This window comes from Erinaceus europaeus, chromosome 2 (assembly GCF_950295315.1).
Source record: "Erinaceus europaeus chromosome 2, mEriEur2.1, whole genome shotgun sequence".
Classification (NCBI taxonomy): Eukaryota; Metazoa; Chordata; class Mammalia; order Eulipotyphla; family Erinaceidae; genus Erinaceus; species Erinaceus europaeus.
This window is the reverse complement of record NC_080163.1, coordinates 188,970,671-188,988,845: the sequence shown is the minus strand read 5'-3', so window position 1 is coordinate 188,988,845 and position 18,175 is coordinate 188,970,671. Positions and strand designations below refer to the sequence as shown.

Below are 18,175 nucleotides of genomic sequence, written 5' to 3'. Positions count from 1 at the left end.
CTGATCATCTCTGGATTATGGTGTTGTGGGGCACTGAACCTGGGACTTCAGAGCCTCAGGCAGGGGAGTGTCTGCATCACCATTTTGGTATCTACCCTGCCCCGTGTCTGGATTGGATACCACTGGGTTGACTGCTGAGGCTCTGTGCCAGCACTAGGAAGCCAGCGCTTCTGGCAGTGGATTTCTCTATCCCCAGCCCCACCAGTTTCTTTTTTTATTGGAAAGTACATGGAGAAAGTGAGAGGGCAGGGTGTGCTAGATTGGTGAAAAGAAAGAGACTCCACCCTACCCTCACCTTGCAGACCTGAATATCTCTCTTCCCTCTGCAGGGTGGTTACAGGGCTCCATGCCTGTTCTCTGTGCATGGATGTCTGGGAACTCCAGCGGGTTCATCACCGCCCAGCAGCCCAGCACAGGTGCTCAGATCACTTATTTCCAGGAAAGGGGGTTTAGCAGTGAAGAAAACATAAAGTGACTGGCTCATGGCACAGAGACAGGGAGAGAAAAGGCAGAGCTCCAGGACCCTTCTGCCTCAGTGGACACTCCACAAACCAGGGAATCTGGCAGCTCAGCCATGAGAGCCCAGTGCTCTTCCCGGTAAACCCTGCCTCTTGCCTCTCTCTAGCTCCTGAGAAGGAAGTTTCCAAGAACAAACCCTGGGAGCAGACTGCAAACATCCTGCCCAAATGATCAAGTAGTGCAGACCAAGGGGTGGTCCAGTGGCAGCAAGTGTCCTCTAGCAGGGAACCCCGCTAAGTAATGTCACCGCCTTGTGGACACGGAGCAGAATGCACCTTTCGGGAGACTAGAGACAACCAAAGGGCTCCCGTATTTCTCCTAATATTCTCTTCATTTTCTCTTCTTGACACAGACTCAGTGAGGAAAGCACACAGAGAAACACCAAACACTGCTCAGCTAAAGCGAACTGTGGTCCTGGGATTGAAACTGGCTCTTGAAACCAAAGCCATAAAATTCTTTGGCAGAACTCCTCAGAGAGGTTCTCAGCCCAAGGTGTTATTTTAATTATTGGCATTTTATTGTCTTATTATATTTAGCTATTTGGAGGGAGGGAGGGAGAGTGAGACAGAGAGGGGTGCTAGCTTCTAAGCTGTCTCTCAGCCCCAGACATCTTTAGAAATTATTTTCATGGGGGTCGGGCAGTGGCGCAGTGGGTTAAGCGCATGTGGCGCAAAGCGCAGGGACTGGCGTAAGGATCCTGGTTTGAGCCCCTGGCTCCCCACCTGCAGGAGAGTCGCTTCACAGGTGGTGAAGCAGGTCTGCAGGTGTCTATCTTTCTCTCCCCTTCTCTGTCTTCCCCTCCTCTCTCCATTTCTCTCTGTTCTATCCAACAACGAATTGCGTCAACAAGGGCAATAATGATAACCACAACGAGGCTACAACAAGGGCAACAAAAGGGGGAAAAATGGCCTCTAGGAGCGGTGGATTCATGGTGCAGGCACTGAGCCCAGCAATAACCCTGGAGGAGGAAAAAAAGTTATTTTCATTATACTTTATTTTATGAATATTTTTAGTAATGAGAGATAGGTTTAGAGAGAGAAAGATGGTAACTACAGGGCAGTCTCTTCTGCCCAAGCTCCCCCTTTGACTTACTTTTTAACTTATTTTATTCTACTTTATGTTATTGTTATATTTAGTAATGAGAACTCAAAATACAAAAAGATACAGAGAGAGGGAGATGGGCAGGGGGAGATATCATAATGCTGATGCATAGAGACTCTCCTACCTGAAGCTCTGAGGGTCCTGCAACACCATGACGCAGGGCGCATTGAGGCCCTGGTATAATCAAAGAAGTCAATCAATATCTATATAAGCTATATCTATATCTATATATCAGAGTGAGAGGAGAGCACTGCTCAGCTCAGACTAATGCTGAAGACTGGGACTGAATCTGAAACCTTGAACCCTCAGGCATGAAAGATTTTTACAGAAACATTAAGCTATCTCCCCAGCCTCCAGGTCTTCTTTCAACATGAGCCCACAGAGTGTAGCTTCAGGGCAACAATGGGGCCACCTACCAGATTCTTACACGTGAGAGCCCAATTTGAGCTCCTGCCCTTCCCAGGACTAACTGCCGTGACCGTCTCTCTTGACTTATTTGGCTAAATAAGTTTTTGTTTTCACCCTGTAGAAAAAGGGGACTTTCTGTGCAGCACGGCAAATGCAGTCTCTCCAGATCTCTGGCCAAAGCGGAGAACTTGATTCAAGTCCCCTTGTACTGCCCAAACTTTGTCATGCGGTGTAGATTTTCTGTTTTCCTAGCACTGATTATCCCTGAGCCAGTGAGTTTTCTGTCCTCCTCCCACGCACACTCTGATTTTCTGCACAATGCTATCACTTTAGGTTGCAACATTTCCAGGACGTTCTTTATGTCCTACCACACACCAACAGTGACAGAGACCGAGATACAGAGAGATACAGAGCACTTCTTGCTGAGACAAAGGTTTGAGGGATCAGTTATCACCATCAAATGCCCTACGCACAGATCAACCTCCTGGCACCCCAGATCTCTTTGTAAAATTGAGATGGAGGACAGTTCAGAGCCTTCCTGGTTCAACAGCTTCAAGGGATTGGATCCTCTAGAAGATTTCTGCCGGGGTGACCTCACGCTAACCCCAGGCACCATGCACAGCTTTGAAACTCATTCCGTTTCTAATTGCTGGCCCAATGACAAGCACCAGTCAGCCTGGTCCTTCATTCTACCACTTCAATCAATCCCCAGCACCTCCTGCTAGGGCTCCTACATATCTGCTTTCCATCTATTGGCTATTTCTTTCTGTCTGTCTGTCTTCATTCTTTCTTTCCTTCTTTTGTCAACATTTTTTTGTCTGTACTTTTTTCCATTTGTGATTCTATTTTTATTTTCACTAGAGCACTCATCAGCTCTGGCTTATGGTGTTGTGGGGCACTGAATCTGGGATCTAAGAGCCTCAGGCAGGAGAGTGTCTTTGCATCACCATTTTGGTATCTACTCTGGCCCCCGTGTCTGGATTGGATACCACTGGGTTGATTGCTGAGGCTCTGTGCCAGCACAGCAAGCCAGCGCTGCCGGCAGTGGCTTTCTCTACCCCCATCCCCTGCCATTTCTTCTTTTCTTTGATTGGAAATTACGAGGAGAAAGTGAGAGGGAAGAGTGAGCTAGACAGGTGGAGAGAGAGACCCCCACCCTTCCCCCACCCCGCAGACCTGCCTTACCTCTCCTCTCTCTGCAGGGGCGTTAATCTCCATGCCTGATCCCTGTACATGGAGCCCAGCTGCCCAGCACAAGTGCTCAGATCAATTATTTCCAGGAAGGGGGCTGGATCAGTGCTGAAACAGAAAGGGACTGGCCCATGGCACAGATACAGGGGGAGAAAAGGCAAAATTCCAGGAAACTTCTGCTTCTGTGGACACTCCACAAACCAGGGACTCTGGTGCCTCAGCCACAGGACACTGGTACTCTGCCCAGTAAACCCTGACTGCTGCCTCTCTCTAGCTCCTGGGAAGGAAGCTTCCAAGAAAAAACTCTGGGAGCAGACTGCAAAAACCCTGCCCAAATCAACAAGTAGTACAGACCAAGGGGCGGTCCAGTGGGAGCAAGTGTCCTCCAGCATGGGCCTCCGCGGGTAATGTTGCCACCTTGTGGACATGGAGCAGAATGCACCCTTTGGCTGAGTAGCTACAACCAATGAGCTAGAGACAAAGGGTTCCCGTATTTCTCCTAATATTCTCTTCGTTTTCTCTTCTTGACACAGACCCAGTGAGAAAAGCACACAGAGAAACACCAGAACACTTCTCAGCTAAAGCAACTTGGGATTGAAACCTGGTTCTTGAGACCAAAGCCCTAAAAGTCTTTGGCAGAACTCCTCAGATAGCTTCTCAGCCCGAGGTCTTATTTTAATTATTGGTATTTTATTGTATTATTATATTTAGCTATTTAAAGGAAGAGGCACAGAGAGAGAGAGAGAGAGATAATTAGAGAGAGAAAATATGGTGCTAACTACTAAGGTGTCTCCCAGGCCCAGAACCCTTTTGAAGTTATTTTCTTTTTTTTTTTTTTAATTTCTTTTTGGGGGAATTAATGTTTTACATTCAACAATAAATACAATGGTTTGTACATGCATAACATATCCCAGTTTTCCATATAGCAATACAACCCCCACTAGGTCCTCTGTCATCCTTCTTGGACCTGTATTCTCCCCACCCACCCACCCCAGAGTCTTTTACTTTGGTGTAATATGCCAATTCCAGTTCAGGTTCTACGTGTGTTTTCTTTCCTGATCTTGTTTTTCAACTTCTGCCTGAGAGTGAGATCATACCATATTCATCCTTCTGTTTCTGACTTATTTCAATTATCATGAATTTTTCAAGGTCCATCCAAGATCGGCTGAAAATGGTGAAGACACCATTTTTTATAGCTGAGTAGTATTCCATTGTATATATATACCACAAGTTGCTCAGCCACTCATCTGTTGTTGGACACCTGGGTTGCTTCCAGGTTCTGGCTATTACAAATTGTACTGCTGAGAACATATGTGTACACAGATCTTTTTGGATGGATGTGTTGGGTTCCTTAGGATATATCCCCAGGAGAGGAATTGCAGGGTCATAGGGTAGGTCCATTTCTAGCCTTCTGAGAGTTCTCCAGACTGTTTTCCACAGAGGTTGGACCAATTGACATTCCCACCAGCAGTGCAGGAGGGTTCCTTTGACCCCACACCCTCTCCAGCATTTGCTGCTGTTACCTTTTCTGATGTATGACATTCTCACAGGAGTGAAAACTCATTGTTGTCTTTATTCATTGAAATTATTTTCATTTTAATTTATTTTATGAGTAATTTTTGTAAGAAGAGATAAGTTTAGAGAGATAAAGATAACTCCAGGGCAGTCACTTCTTCCCAAGCTCTCCTTTCCCACTTACTATATTATCCTATTCTACTTTATTGTTATGTTTCGTGATGAGAGCTAGAGATACAGAAAGATACAGAGAGAGGGAGATGGGCAGGGGTAGATAGCATAATGCTGATGCAAAGAGACTCTCCTACCTGAAGCTCTGAGGTTCCTGCAACAGCATGACACAGGGTGCAGCAAGGTTCTGGTAAAATAAAAAAATCAATTAATCAATATATATAAAATATATAAAAATAAATATAAAAATATGTATCTTAGAGTGAGAGGAGAGCACTGCTCAGCTCAGACTTAGCTGGAGAGCTGTGGACTGAATCGGAAACCTTGAACCCTCAGGCGTGAAAGCTATTTACAGAATCATTAAGCTATCTCCCCAGCCTCCAAGGCCTTCTTTCAATAGCACCCCACAGATTGTAGCTTCAGGGCAAGAATACGGCCATCTACCAGATTCTTACACGTGAGAGCCCAGTGTGATCTCCTGTCTTTCCCAGGACTAAGCTCTGTCAGTCTCTTGACTTACTTGGCTAAATACACAACCAGTTTTCCCCCTGTAGAAAAGAGGGGCTTCCTGTGCAGCATGGCACATGCAGTCTCTCCAGATCTCTGGCCACAGAGGAGAACTTGATTCAAGTCCCCTTCTACTGCCCCAAACTTTGCTCCTGCTGTATGGATTTTTTATTTTACTAACACTGAGCAATCCCTGAGTCAACAAGTTGTCCCTCCTCCCCCCACCCCACACTCTGGTTTTCTGCAAAATGGTAGCACTTTAGGATGCAACATTTCCAGGACGTTCTTTATGGCCTATCACACACCAACTGTGAGAGAGACCGAGATAAAGAGAGACATAGAGCACTTCTTGCTGAAACAAAGCTTAGAGGAACTCAGACATCACCATCCAGGCCCCTGAGCACAACCCACCTCCTGGTAGTCCCCATTCCCTTTGTGAAATTGAGGTGGGGACAGCTCAGAGCCTTCCTGGTGCAACAGCTGCAAGGGATTGGATCCCCTAGAAGATTCCTGCTGGGTGACCTCATGCTTAGCCCCAGGCACCAGGCACAGCTTTGAAACTTTGGTTCTGTTTCTGATTTATGGCCAAATGAGAAGCACCAACCAGCCTGGTCCTTTCTACCACTTCAATCACCAGAGCCACTGGTGTGGGTTTCTGCATATCTGCATTTCCTCCATCGTCTCTTTCTTTCTTTCTTTTTTTCTTCCTTCCTTCATTTCTTTCGTTCTTTCTTCCTTTTTATTTTTTAAATTTCTTTATTGAAGCATTAATGCTTTACATTCCACAGTAAATACAATAATTTGTACATTCATAACATTTCCCAGTTTTCCATATAACAATACGACCCCCACTAGGTCCCGTCATCCTTCGTGGAGCTGCATTCTCTCCCCACCCACCCAGCCCAGAGTCTTTTACTTTGGTGCTCTTTCTTTCTGTCTTTGTTTTGTTCTTTCTTTCTTCTTCTTCTTCTTCTTCTTCTTCTTCTTCTTTTTAACATTCTTCGGGTCTATGCTTTTCTCATTTGTGGTTCTATTTTTCGTTTTCCCTAGAGCACTGATCAGCTCTGGCTTATGGTGTCATAGGGCACTGAAACTGGGACTCCAGAGCCTCAGGCAGGAGCGTGTCTTTGCATCACCATTTTGGTATCTACACCTGGCCCCGCGTCTAGATTGGATACCACTGGGTTGATTGCTGAGGCTCTGTGCCAGCACAGGAAGCCAGCGCTGCCGGCGGCTTTCTCTTCCCCCACCCCCTCCCTTTTCTTCTTTTCTTTGATTGGAAAGTACATGGAGAAACTCAGGTGGCAGGATGAGCTAGACAGGTGGAAGAGAGAGACCCGACCCCACTCCCATCCCGCAGACCTGCCTTACCTCTCCTCCCTCTGCAGGGTCTTACAGGGCTCCATGCCTGGTCCCTGTGCACGGAAATCTGGAACTACACCGGGTTCACCTCTGCCCAGCACCCCAGCACAGGTGCTCAGATCGCCTATTTTCAGGAAGGGGGTTGTAGCAGTACCGGAAACATAAACAGACTGGCCTATGGCACAGAGACAGGGGGAGCAAAGGCATAGCTCCAGAACCCTTCTGCCGCTGTGGCTACCACACCAGGCCAGGGAATCTGACGGGAGCCCTGTGCTCTTCCCAGTGAACCCTGCCTCCTGCTTCTCCCTAGCTCCTGGGAAGGAAGCCTCCAAGAACAAATCCTGGGAGCAGACAGCAAACACCCTGCCCAAATGAACAAGTAGTGCAGACCAAGGGCGGTGCGGTGGGAGCAAGAGCCCTCCAGCAGGGGCCCCCTCTATGTAATGTCTCCGCCTTGTGGACACGGAACAGAATGCACCCTTCGGGCGACTAGAGACAACCAAAGGGCTTCCTATTTCTCTGAATATTCTCTTCATTTTCTCTACTTGACACAGGCTCAGTGAGAAAATCACACAGAGAAACACCAGAACACTTCTCAGCTAAAGCAAATGTTGGTCGTGGAATTAAAACTGGGTTCTTGAGACCAAAACATAAAAGTGTTTGGCGGGACTCCTCAGATAGCTTCTCAGCCCAAGGTCTTAATTTAATTATTGTTATTTTATTTCATTATTTTATTTAGCTATTTGTAAGGAGAGACAGAGAGAGAGAATGGTGCTAGCTACTATGCTGTCTCCCATCCCGGACTCCTTTTGAAATTATTTTCATTTTACATATAATTTTAGTAATGAGAGATAGGTTTAGAGAGAGAGAGATGATAACTACAGGGCAGTCACTTCTGCCCAAGCTCTCTATCTCTCTCTCTCTTTTTTTTTACTATTTTATCCTATTTTATTTTATCGTTATGTTTAGTAACGAGAGCTAGAGATACAGAAAAATACGGAGAGAAGGAGATGGGCAGGGGTAGATGTCATAATGCTGATGTAAAGACAGGGGAAAAAATCTAGTATAGCCACAGCCCCTTGAAATATAACTAAAATATGCCTACTAGCTATCTACAAAATGTAGGACCCCCCGAATTCTTTATCTGCACTATTCCAGCCTTTAGGTCCATGATTGGTCAAGAATTTGTTTGGCTTTGTATATTAACTCTCTTTTCAACCACCAGGTTCTTGATGCTAGCATGATGCCGACCAGAATTCCCTGGATAGACGACCTCACCAATGAATCCTGGAGCCCCGCTTCAACAGAGCCCCACTCCACTAGGGAAAGAGAGAGGCAGGCTGGATCAACCAGTCATCACCCATGTTCAACGGGGAAGCAATTACAGAAGTCATACTTTCAATCTTCTGCATCCCACAATGACCTTGAATCCAAACTCCCAGAGGGATAAAGAATAGGAACGCTATCAGGGGAGGGGATGGGATATGGAGATCTGGTGGTGAGAATTGTGTGGAGCTGTACCCCTCTTATCCTATAGTTTTGTCAATGTTTCCTTTTTTAAATATTTATTTATTTTCCTTTTGTTGTCCTTGTTGTTTTATTGTTGTCATTATTATTGCTGTCATCATTGTTGGATAGGATAGAGAGAAATGGAGAGAGGAGGGGAAGACAGAGAGGGGGAGAGAAAGATAGACACCTGCAGACCTGCTTCACCGCCTGTGAAGCGACTCCCCTGCAGGTGGGGACCCAGGGGCTCGAACCAGGATCCTTATGCCCGTCCTTGCACTTTGCACCACCTGTGCTTAACCCGCTGCACTACTGCCTGATTCTTAATGTTTCCTTTTTATAAATAAAAAAAAGAATGAAAAAATGCTGATGTAAAGAATCTCTCCTACCTGAACTCTGAGTTTTCTGAAACACCATGACACACGGTGTAGTATTCTGGTAAAATAAAAAAATCAATATATATAGCAGAGTGACAGCAGAGCTCTGCTCAGCTCAGATTTATGCTAGAGAGCTGGGGAGTGAACCTGAAACATTACTCCTCAGACATAAAAGCTTTTTACAGAAACAGTAAGCTATCTCCCCAGCCCCTAAAGTCTTCTTTCAACATGAGCCCACAGGTTGTAACTTCAGGGCAAGAATGGGGCCACCTACCAAATTCTTACACGTGAGAGCCCAGATCGATCCCTGCCCTTCCTAGGACTAACTGCTCTTAATAAACAATGAATTTGAAACTGCGTTGCTCATACATATGTTCTTTGAAATTCATTTTAAATGAAGATGTGTCAAACCTATAGTGGAATCCTTCAGCGAATTCACCTCAAATTAGTGATTCAGGATACTAATATAGGCAAGAACTCCACTTTACCTGGGGAGGCATGTGTTCTCTCTGTATATTTGCACATGGTAATATCTGTACTCTACCAGGTGAGACATCACTCTGATCCAAAGTATAGCCTTAGAATGTGAGCTTAGATAAGTCGTTCACACTGAATAGACAGTTACTTGAAGAAGAGAGTGGTCCCATGAGTGCGATGGACCACTCAAGTAGAGGAGTAGCAGGAAGGAACAGAGTCCCCGAAGAGACCGGTGGGTGGACCAGGAGTCGGCGCAAGGGAGAACAGAATTACACCACACTCATTTAGGAGGGTGAATCTGAACTCAAGTTTTAGTGCGCAAGTGAGAGTTTATATATCTTTCAGTCTTACATAAACAATATCTGAAACAGAAAGTAAAGATCATTTCTTGATTAGATGGCCTTGCGGTTTTACACAGAAATGTCGTGAGACCACCAGGACCTAAATAAGACAGGACTAGAGTGACCACAGGAACCCAGTAAATCACCGGTGAGTACAAACACGTGTGGCTGGTGACAGAGAGGAGAGAGGAGCCTAAGGAGAGATTAAGTGACTGCTAACAGTTCAGCAGTTTATCACTTGAGACACCACCTCCAGTCTGCTCCACCAACAAGGGGACAGCTTAAGGGAGGAAAGGACTCCCCAGAGACTCACCAAGTGCAACTCTGAGTCTCCATTGCTACTACCCTCAGAATCTGGAGCAGTGACAGGGAGGGACACCAGGGGACAGAGATCTAACTGGAAAACTCAGGAGAAGACCTATACCTCGGTGGCATAGCTGAGGGGCTGTGAAAGTCTCTTTGCATAACCACTGGATTATCTCTGCCACACCCCTGCTTTATCTCTTGGTCAGGAGTCAGTGATTAAGGTAAGAAGCCTATTGATAGTTTAAAAGCCCTCAGGCTGCCATAGCCTACAGGGAAGAAAAAAAAAGAGGCTTTTAAACCACTGAGCTCCAACTCAGGGATTGAAATAACTGTTAACTTCCACCACTGTGAACCCTTTAATTAACTTACTTAGACACAAGTCAATCCAGGCAATAGTGATCAATAATTTGAAAAGTACTGATAAAGGGAACTCATAATTGAGAGCCCAGAAATGAGGCCCCATACTGTGGACATCTAATCTTTGACAAATGGGCCCAGACTATTACATGGGGAAAGCAGAGTCTCTTCAACAAATGGTGTTGGAAACAATGGGTTGAAACATGCAGAAGAATGAAACTGAATCACTGTATTTCACCAAATACAAAAGTAAATTCCAAGTGGATCAAGGACTTGGATGTTAGACCACAAACTATCACATACTTAGAGGAAAATATTGGCAGAACTCTTTTCCACATAAATTTTAAAGACATTTTCAATGAAACGAATCCAATTACAAAGAAGACTAAGGCAAGTATAAACCTATGGGACTACATCAAATTAAAAAGCTTCTTCACAGCAAAAGAAACCACTACCCAAACCAAGAGACCCCTCACAGAATGGGAGAAGATCTTTACATGCCATACATCAGATAAGAGTTTAATAACCAACATATATAAAGAGCTTGCCAGACTCAACAACAAGACAACAAATAACCCCATCCAAAAATGGGGGGAGGACTTGGACAGAATATTCACCACAGAAGAGATCCAAAAGGCTGAGAAACACATAAAAAAATGCTCCAAGTCTCTGATTGTCAGAGAAATGCAAATCAAGACAACAATGAGATATCACTTCACTCCTGTGAGAATGTCACACATCAGAAAAGGTAACAGCAGCAAATGCTGGAGAGGGTGTGGGGTCAAAGGAACCCTCCTGCACTGCTGGTGGGAATGTCAATTGGTCCAACCTCTGTGGAGAACAGTCTGGAGAACTCTCAGAAGGCTTAGAAATGGACCTACCCTATCACCCTGCAATTCCTCTCCTGGGGATATATCCTAAGGAACCCAACACATCCATCCAAAAAGATCTGAGTACACATGTTCTCGGCAGCACAATTTGTAATAGCCAAAACCTGGAAGCAACCCAGGTGTCCAACAACAGATAAGTGGCTGAGCAAGTTGTGGTATATATACACAATGGAATACTACTCAGCTGTAAAAAATGGTGACTTCACCGTTTTCAGCCGATCTTGGATGGACCTTGAAAAAATCATGTTGAGTGAAATAAGTCAGAAACAGAAGGATGACTATGGGATGATCTCACTCTCAGGCAGAAGTTGAAAAACAAGATCAGAAAAGAAAACACAAGTAGAACCTGAAATGGAATTGACGTATTGCACCAAAGTAAAAGACTCTGGGGTGGGTGAGTGGGGAGAATACAGGTCCATGAAGGATGATAAATGACATAGTGGGGGTTGTATTGCTAAATGGGAAACTGGGGAATGTTATGCATGTACAAACTATTGTATTTACTGTAGAATGTAAAACATTAATTCCCCAATAAAGAAATAAACTTAAAAAAAAAGCAGATGTGGCCGAAAATTGATCACAGAGCTTTTTGCTGTAGGAAGCAAGTAAAGGAATAGCAAATGAAATCCAAAAAGAAAAAGTAGAAACAAAGTTGAAGATCTACAGGGAACAGGAGTCCAACAGAGAAAACCACCAGAGGGTGAGGCAGTGGCAGCCCCAGTTAAACACACACAGTCCTGTGCACAAGGATCCTCACAAGTACCCTGGTTCAAGCCCCCTTTCCAGTGCACTGGATGCTTTGAAAGTGGTGAAGCAGGTCTGCAGGTCTCTCTCTCTCTCTCTCTCTCTCTCTCTCCATATACATATGCCTCCTCTCTTAATTTCTATCTGTCCAATCCAATAAAATGTTTTTAAAAATGGCCACTGGGAGCAGTGTGTTCACAGTACCGGCAAGTACCTCAGTGATAACCCTGGGAAAAAAGTGATTACTCATGAAAAAGAGAGAGAGAGAGAGAGAGAGAGAGAGAGAGAGAGAGAGAAACACAGCCCATAGCTCACTGTGGCCAGAAGGAAGAAAAAGCACTTGCTCCAACTGATAAACATTCTAGAGACAAGAGTGAAATAATCTCCTCTTAGAAAATACTTTCCCGTCCTCCAAGCAGGATGAGTGACTACAAAAGCAACAAATCAGTGCTGCTTCTCTCTCTTCCTAACTCCCCCACCTTTTCTCAGACTCTCTGTCATTATTAAAAAAAAGAAAATCAATAAAAAATCTTAATGCCACATAAAAAACCAGACTGGACAGGCTTTGATACAATCTATAATTCTTTTTATTTATATACTTATCTATTGGATTAAGACAGAGAGAAATCACAAAGGAAAGAGGGCAGAGAGAAAGAGAGAGAGAGAGAGAGAGAGAAAGACTGGCCTGCAGTTGGGGAGTAGGGGCTAGAACTTGGATCCTTGCACATGGTAACTGGTGTGTTCTACCAAGGGTACTGCCCAACTAAAAATCAATATTTTATTTACTTATTTATTTATTATTTTTAGCGGCAGACGCAAAGAGAAAGATACAGAGAGCAGCCACAGCCCTGCTCAGCTCTGGTTTAGGGTGTGCTAGGGATTGAACCTGGGACTTTAGAGCCTCAGGCAGGAAATCCGTTTACATAATCACCGTGCTGTCTCCCCAGCCAGTCTATAAATTCTGTACCTGGTACAGTGAGTCGTGCCACAGTGGAGGGGGCTGGCTGGCAGTCTGTCTGTGGGGGACACCACTAGTGAGACAGCTGAAACTGTACTTTTGTGCCAAACAACCTTGTAAAACAATCTGCCTGTAAGTGCAGAAATGAAAGCAAACAGAAACGACCCTTCCTGCATTGTTTAGGTTGGGACTTGTCCATCTCATCCTTTCTAAGTTTTTACTGAGTCTGTGTTAACCTAGCATGCAAACTGGTCTCTCCCTCACTGAGCAGATTATTATAATTATTTATTTTTACTTATTTTATTATTTATTTATTTATTTTGCCAGAGAACTACTCAGCCCTGGCTGATGGTTGAGTTGGGGCTTGACTCTAGAAACTTGGAGCCTCAGGCATGAGTCTTTTTGCAGAACCATTATGCTGTCTCCCCAGTTCCTTCTGATTGGCTTGTTGGTCCAGCCCACACTCTTGAGTTTTTACAGAGAGTTTCATTCATTAACAGTGAGTGTGACCAGGGGTCTGAAAGAATTAACTGATTTTCTTTGGTGAATCTGAGGATTTCTTGCACCTGATGTCTATATTCATTTATTATTATTATTACTACTATTATTATTAGTTACCTCCAGGGTTATCGCTGGGGTTTGGTGTCTGCACTGTGAATCCACTGCTCCTGATGGCTATTTTTCCCCACTTTTTTTTTACTGGATAGAACGGAGAAATTGAGAAAGAAGGGGGAGATAGAGAGGGAGAAAGATAGACACCTGCAGACCTGTTTCACCGCTCCTAAAGCTTCCCCCTGCAGGTGGGGAGGGTGGCTCAACCCGGATTGTTGCATGAATTCTTGCACTTGTTGCTGTGTGTACTTAACCGGGTGCACCACCACCCGGCCCCCTCTATATTCCTTTATAGAGGTGGCTTAAATTTTCTTCTGGGCTAGTGGTGCATTTCCTGCCCACAGAGTGTGGATGATACACACAAATCCAAGTATTCAGTGACCCTTGTAGTATGTGTCTCCAGCCAATAGTAGCAGTAATGAAACATTCATGATTTTTTTATTATTTATTTATTCATTTTTCCTTTTTGTATCCCTTGTTGTTTTATTGTTGTAGTTATTATTGTTGTTGTTATTGATGTCATCGTTGTTGGATAGGAGAGAGAGAAATGGAGAGAGGAGAGGAAGACAGAGAGGGGGAGAGAAAGAGAGACACCTGCAGACCTACTTCACCGCCTGTGAAGCGATTCCCCTGCAGATGGGGAGCCAGGGGCTCGAACCGGGATCCTTATGCTGGTCCTTGTGCTTTGCGCCACCTGCGCTTAACCGCTGTGCTACCACCTGACTCCCCAATATTCATGATTTTTAAAAAAATATTTTATATTTATTTATCCCCTTTTGTTGCCCTTGTTGTTTTATTGTTGTAGTTACTATTGATGTTGTTGTTGTTGGATAGGACAGAGAGAAATGGGGAGAGAAGGGGAAGACAGAGAGGGGAAAAGAAAGATAGAAATCTGCAGACCTGCTTCACTGCCTGTGAAATGACTCCCCTGCAGGTGAGGAGCCGAAGGTTCGAACTGGGATCCTTAGGCTGGTCCTTGCACTTCGCCCCATGTGTGCTTAACCTGCTGTGCTACCACCTGACTCCTGAAACATTCATGATTTTATTCATATATTTTTAATTAAATAGAGACACAGAGAAATTGGAAAGGAAGGAGGAGATACAAAGAGAGAGACCTCTGCAGCACTGCTTCACCACTTCTGAAGCTTTTCTACTGTCATTGGGACTGGGAGATTGAACCGGCATTCTTTTGCATGGTAACATGTGCACTCTACCAGATACCCCACTGGCCCTTTTGAAGATACAGACTGACACAGAGACAGACCAGAGCACAGAAGCTTCCTTCAATGCCATGAGGACCAGGTTCAAACCTGGGCTGTGCATATGGCAAAGTAGCGCACTACTCAAGTAAGCTTCCAAGGAGCTGAGACACCAGTGAATTCATCTCTTTTTTTATTGAAGTTTCAGGAAGAATTCTGGGGCATTTGGGGTTTACTCACAGGGGAGAGAGTGAAGGCAGAGTAACATGTGGAATGGGCTGGACTGGGCTGAGCTCTCCCCTCGCCCCCTGCTCCCCAGCACAGCTCAGCGGGGAAGGAAGCAGAACTCATATTGGCGGTAAACACTCACTGTGTTTACAAACCTGGGGGTGATGTCAATGTCCCTGGGTGGCACCAGGGGGCGCAGGGAGAAGCTCTGCAGGATGGAGGTGAAGTAGAGAAAGAGCTCCTGGCGTGCCAGTGCCTCCCCAGGGCAGACGCGCTTCCCTGTGGGCACAGAGGAGGGCTGGTCACAGAGGTGCTGGCACGCAGGGCTGTGGGGAGCGGTACAGCCCCCTCCCCATGGGCAGCAGCTGAGTCCAGAGCCCCTGGGAAGACCTGCTGACTCATCCACTTGCTGCCCTGGAGTTTAAAGCCTCAGGGCTAGGTCACCTGCTGGCCGGTTTTGTTACTCCAACCAAGAAAGCACTTCGCCTTTTGAAATAAATGGTGGGACCCAGTCAGGGGGTTTCCACACCTGGTTGAGCACACACATTGCCATGCAGAGGACCAGGGTTCAAGGCCCATCTCCCCAGCTGCTGGAGGAAAGCTTCACTGGCAGTGAAGCAATGCTGCAGGTGTCTCTCTCCAACCTATACCCTGCCCCCTCTCAATTCCTCTGTCCTATCAAAGAAAAAAACTACTTGAAAACAGAAATGGTTAAACAATGAAATAAAAACCTGACATTATGTGTTCTGGAAATAAAATGCAATTAGAATTCTGTGTGCTTAAACCAAGTTGGGGTTGGCTGATGAGTTGGTTTGTTTGTCTTTGTGGCTGTTTTTCTTTCTAGTCATAGGCATAATCATGACTAATATGCTGTGAATATCCATGTTCTGTCAGTTTTAAGGTGTGAATTCAGACTGAAAATCTATAAAAAAAGAAAGGAAGGAAGGAAGGAAGGAAGGAATAAAGAAAGAAAGAAAGAAAATCCAACAGGCGTTTGGTCCTTAGCAGAAAAGTCTTTGAGGTCCCACTTAAGCACATTACTTTTTGCTTCTGAGAGTCCTAATGTTGATGTCTGTGATCCTGGGAGCTAGGGGATCACAGTGTCTTAAGCCCAGTTTTTGTTGCTTTTGTTGTTGTTGTTGTTGCTCTTTTCATTTGTGTATTTATTGGATAGAGGCAGAGAAAGAAATTGAGGATGGAGGATGGAAGAGGGTGAAGATAGAGAGGGAGAGAGACAGAGAGATCCTGCAGACCAGCTTTACCACTTGTGAGCTTTTCCCCGTGCAGGTGGGGGTCAGGGGCTTGAACCCCGGTCCTTGTGCACACTGTGATGTGTGCGCTTAACCAGGTGTATCACCATCTGGCCACAAATCCAGTGTTTTAAGATCTATGGAACCACACCCACTGCCCCAAGCCCTAAATTTCAGATACAGGCAAACAGTTGGAGCACACAGAGAGCAGGTTTCTGGGGGTGGGATATCACAGCACAGAAACCTACCACAGGAAAAGGGCATAAAGGCTTCATTCTTCTTGAACTGGCCTTGCTCATCCAGGAAGTGTTGGGGATAGAAGGCATTTGGCTGACTGAAGTAGCTGGGGTCATTGTGGACAGAGTCCAGCAGAGGATACACGATGGTGCCCTGAGGTGAAGAGAGGGCATTTAGGAGAACAAAAGGTGGGAGTGGGGAACCCAGATGGGGGAGAGAGGGAGACACAGTGCAGTCTCAACTCCACCTTGGGCAGGAGGTAGCCTCGGAATTCAGTGTCCCGGGTGACACAACGGGGGAAACCCATGCCTGCCCTTTTCCTTCTGAGTATCTCGTGGATCACAGCGTCTGTGTAGGGCATCTTCAGCCTGTCATCCATACTAGGTAACCGGTGTGGCCCAATCACCTGGTCAATCTCTTCATGAACCTTGGCTGCAAGAAACACAACATAGGAAACAGAAGGGCACCAGTGATGCTTCTTGAGGCCCGTGTGGGGCCAGGACACATTGTATCCTAGCACCTGTGTAGCCTCAGCCAAGCAGGTCACTGTATGAAGTGCTGCTTTCTTCTTCACACAAGACCTTGGCTGGAGAATAATCACCAGACCAAATGGGAGACACAGAGGAGGCTTCAGTGCCAAGTGGGACCACTGTCTCTATGATGAAAGCAACAAGATCGTAGAAAACTGACAAGTGAGGAGAATCTCTTGGTTCAGACAGGACATTCACATAAGTTTCTGATGGGTTGGAGGAGAGACAAGCAAAAGAAGACTAATGAGAAGACATCACTTCCGATGAAGGAACAAGATTGTTTCAGCTACACTCTATGCTTCCCGAAAGAGTGACCCCAAGACAGATGGTGTAGCCTTTCACGTTCTCTTCATATTTCACGTGGATGAAAAGCCCAACCGAGAAATAGAAGATTTACATGAAAGGAGCTGGTGGGTGGTGCCTCTCCCAGTAGAGTTCTCACACTGCCTCTGGATCTCCCTCTCCCCTCTCAATTTCTCTCTGTTCTATCAAGTAAAAGAAAGGAGGGAAGAAAGAAAAGAAAACAGCTTGGAGCAATAGAATTGTGGTACAGACCCTGAACATCAGTAATAATTCTTGTTAAAAAAAAGGGGGTGGCCAGTTGCTGGCACACCTGGCTAAGTGCACATGTTACAGTGTGCAAGGGCCCATGTTCAAGACCCCAGTCTCCACCTGCAGGGGGAAAGCTTCACAAGTGGTGAAGCAGGGCTGCAGGTGTCTCTCTGTTTCTCTCCTCTCAATTTCTGGATGTCTTTATTCAATAAATAAAGATCATAAAAAAATTTTAAAAGGAGGGTAAGAGGGAGAAGGAAAATGAGGAGGATGAAAAGACAGGAGGGGGGAGGAGAAGGAGAAATGAAGAAGGAGAAGAGGAAGGAGAAGGGGGAGTTAGAGGGCCAGGGCTAGCATGTCGACAGGATGAGGAACAGTGAGGCTAGAGTGAAGGCACACAGGTCTGGAAGCTCAAAAGACTTAGAATCTGGCTGCATCTTGGCTCTACCAAGAAGGAAAGTCAGTTTGAATGTCTAAATTCTGCTCTGTAAGGTAATTGATTCTATAGTTGTCAGTGGCACTGTTTTTGTACTGTGCACAGCAGCTGCGGGAAACAAAGACAGACACTAGACAGAAGCAGTTCAAGAGCCGCCAGACTGAAATTCTGGGTTTCCCTACCACAAGGTACTCAGTGTTGCTTTTAGGGTAGGGGTGGTAAGGAATTATACCCCTAATTTTTAAAATCTTTTAATTTATTGTGTTTTTAGAGAGAGATACAGAGGAAGAGAAAGAGGGAGAGAGAGGGAGGGAGGGAGAGAGAAAAAAGAGAGAGAGAAAGAGAGAGAGGGAGACAGAGAGAAATAATATCATAGACAACATACAAAAATACTGCTAGGT

The 18,175-nt window shown here is 45.4% G+C and overlaps 1 protein-coding gene and 2 long non-coding RNA genes across 6 annotated transcripts in view; 1 reads left to right on the top strand and 2 right to left on the bottom strand.

Moving 5' to 3' along the window:
* LOC132536820 (uncharacterized) overlaps nt 1-6,936 on the bottom strand; it is a 40,052-nt gene extending 33,116 nt beyond the window's left edge. Inside the window, exons 1-3 of one of the 2 annotated variants that reach the window (XR_009548358.1) lie at nt 6,784-6,936; nt 5,043-5,092; nt 3,949-4,384 (exon numbers count right to left, since the gene is read on the bottom strand). This is a non-coding gene — a long non-coding RNA (uncharacterized LOC132536820). Of the gene's footprint in view, nt 1-3,948; nt 4,385-5,042; nt 5,093-6,783 lie in introns of those variants that run through there. The other variant, XR_009548359.1, reaches the window with a different exon arrangement.
* Nucleotides 1-18,175, top strand: part of LOC132536823 (uncharacterized) — a 298,410-nt gene that overhangs the window by 138,367 nt on the left and 141,868 nt on the right. The gene's annotated exons all lie outside the window — the stretch shown is intronic.
* LOC103125881 (cytochrome P450 2G1-like) overlaps nt 14,718-18,175 on the bottom strand; it is a 60,421-nt gene continuing 56,963 nt past the window's right edge. For all 3 annotated transcript variants that reach the window (XM_060185964.1, XM_060185962.1, XM_060185961.1), the window contains exons 8-10: nt 16,504-16,688; nt 16,268-16,409; nt 14,718-15,048 (exon numbers count right to left, since the gene is read on the bottom strand). In XM_060185964.1, coding sequence (XP_060041947.1) covers nt 14,867-15,048; nt 16,268-16,409; nt 16,504-16,688 — 509 coding nt within the window. In that variant the 3' untranslated portion in view covers nt 14,718-14,866. The remainder of the gene's footprint in view (nt 15,049-16,267; nt 16,410-16,503; nt 16,689-18,175) is intronic.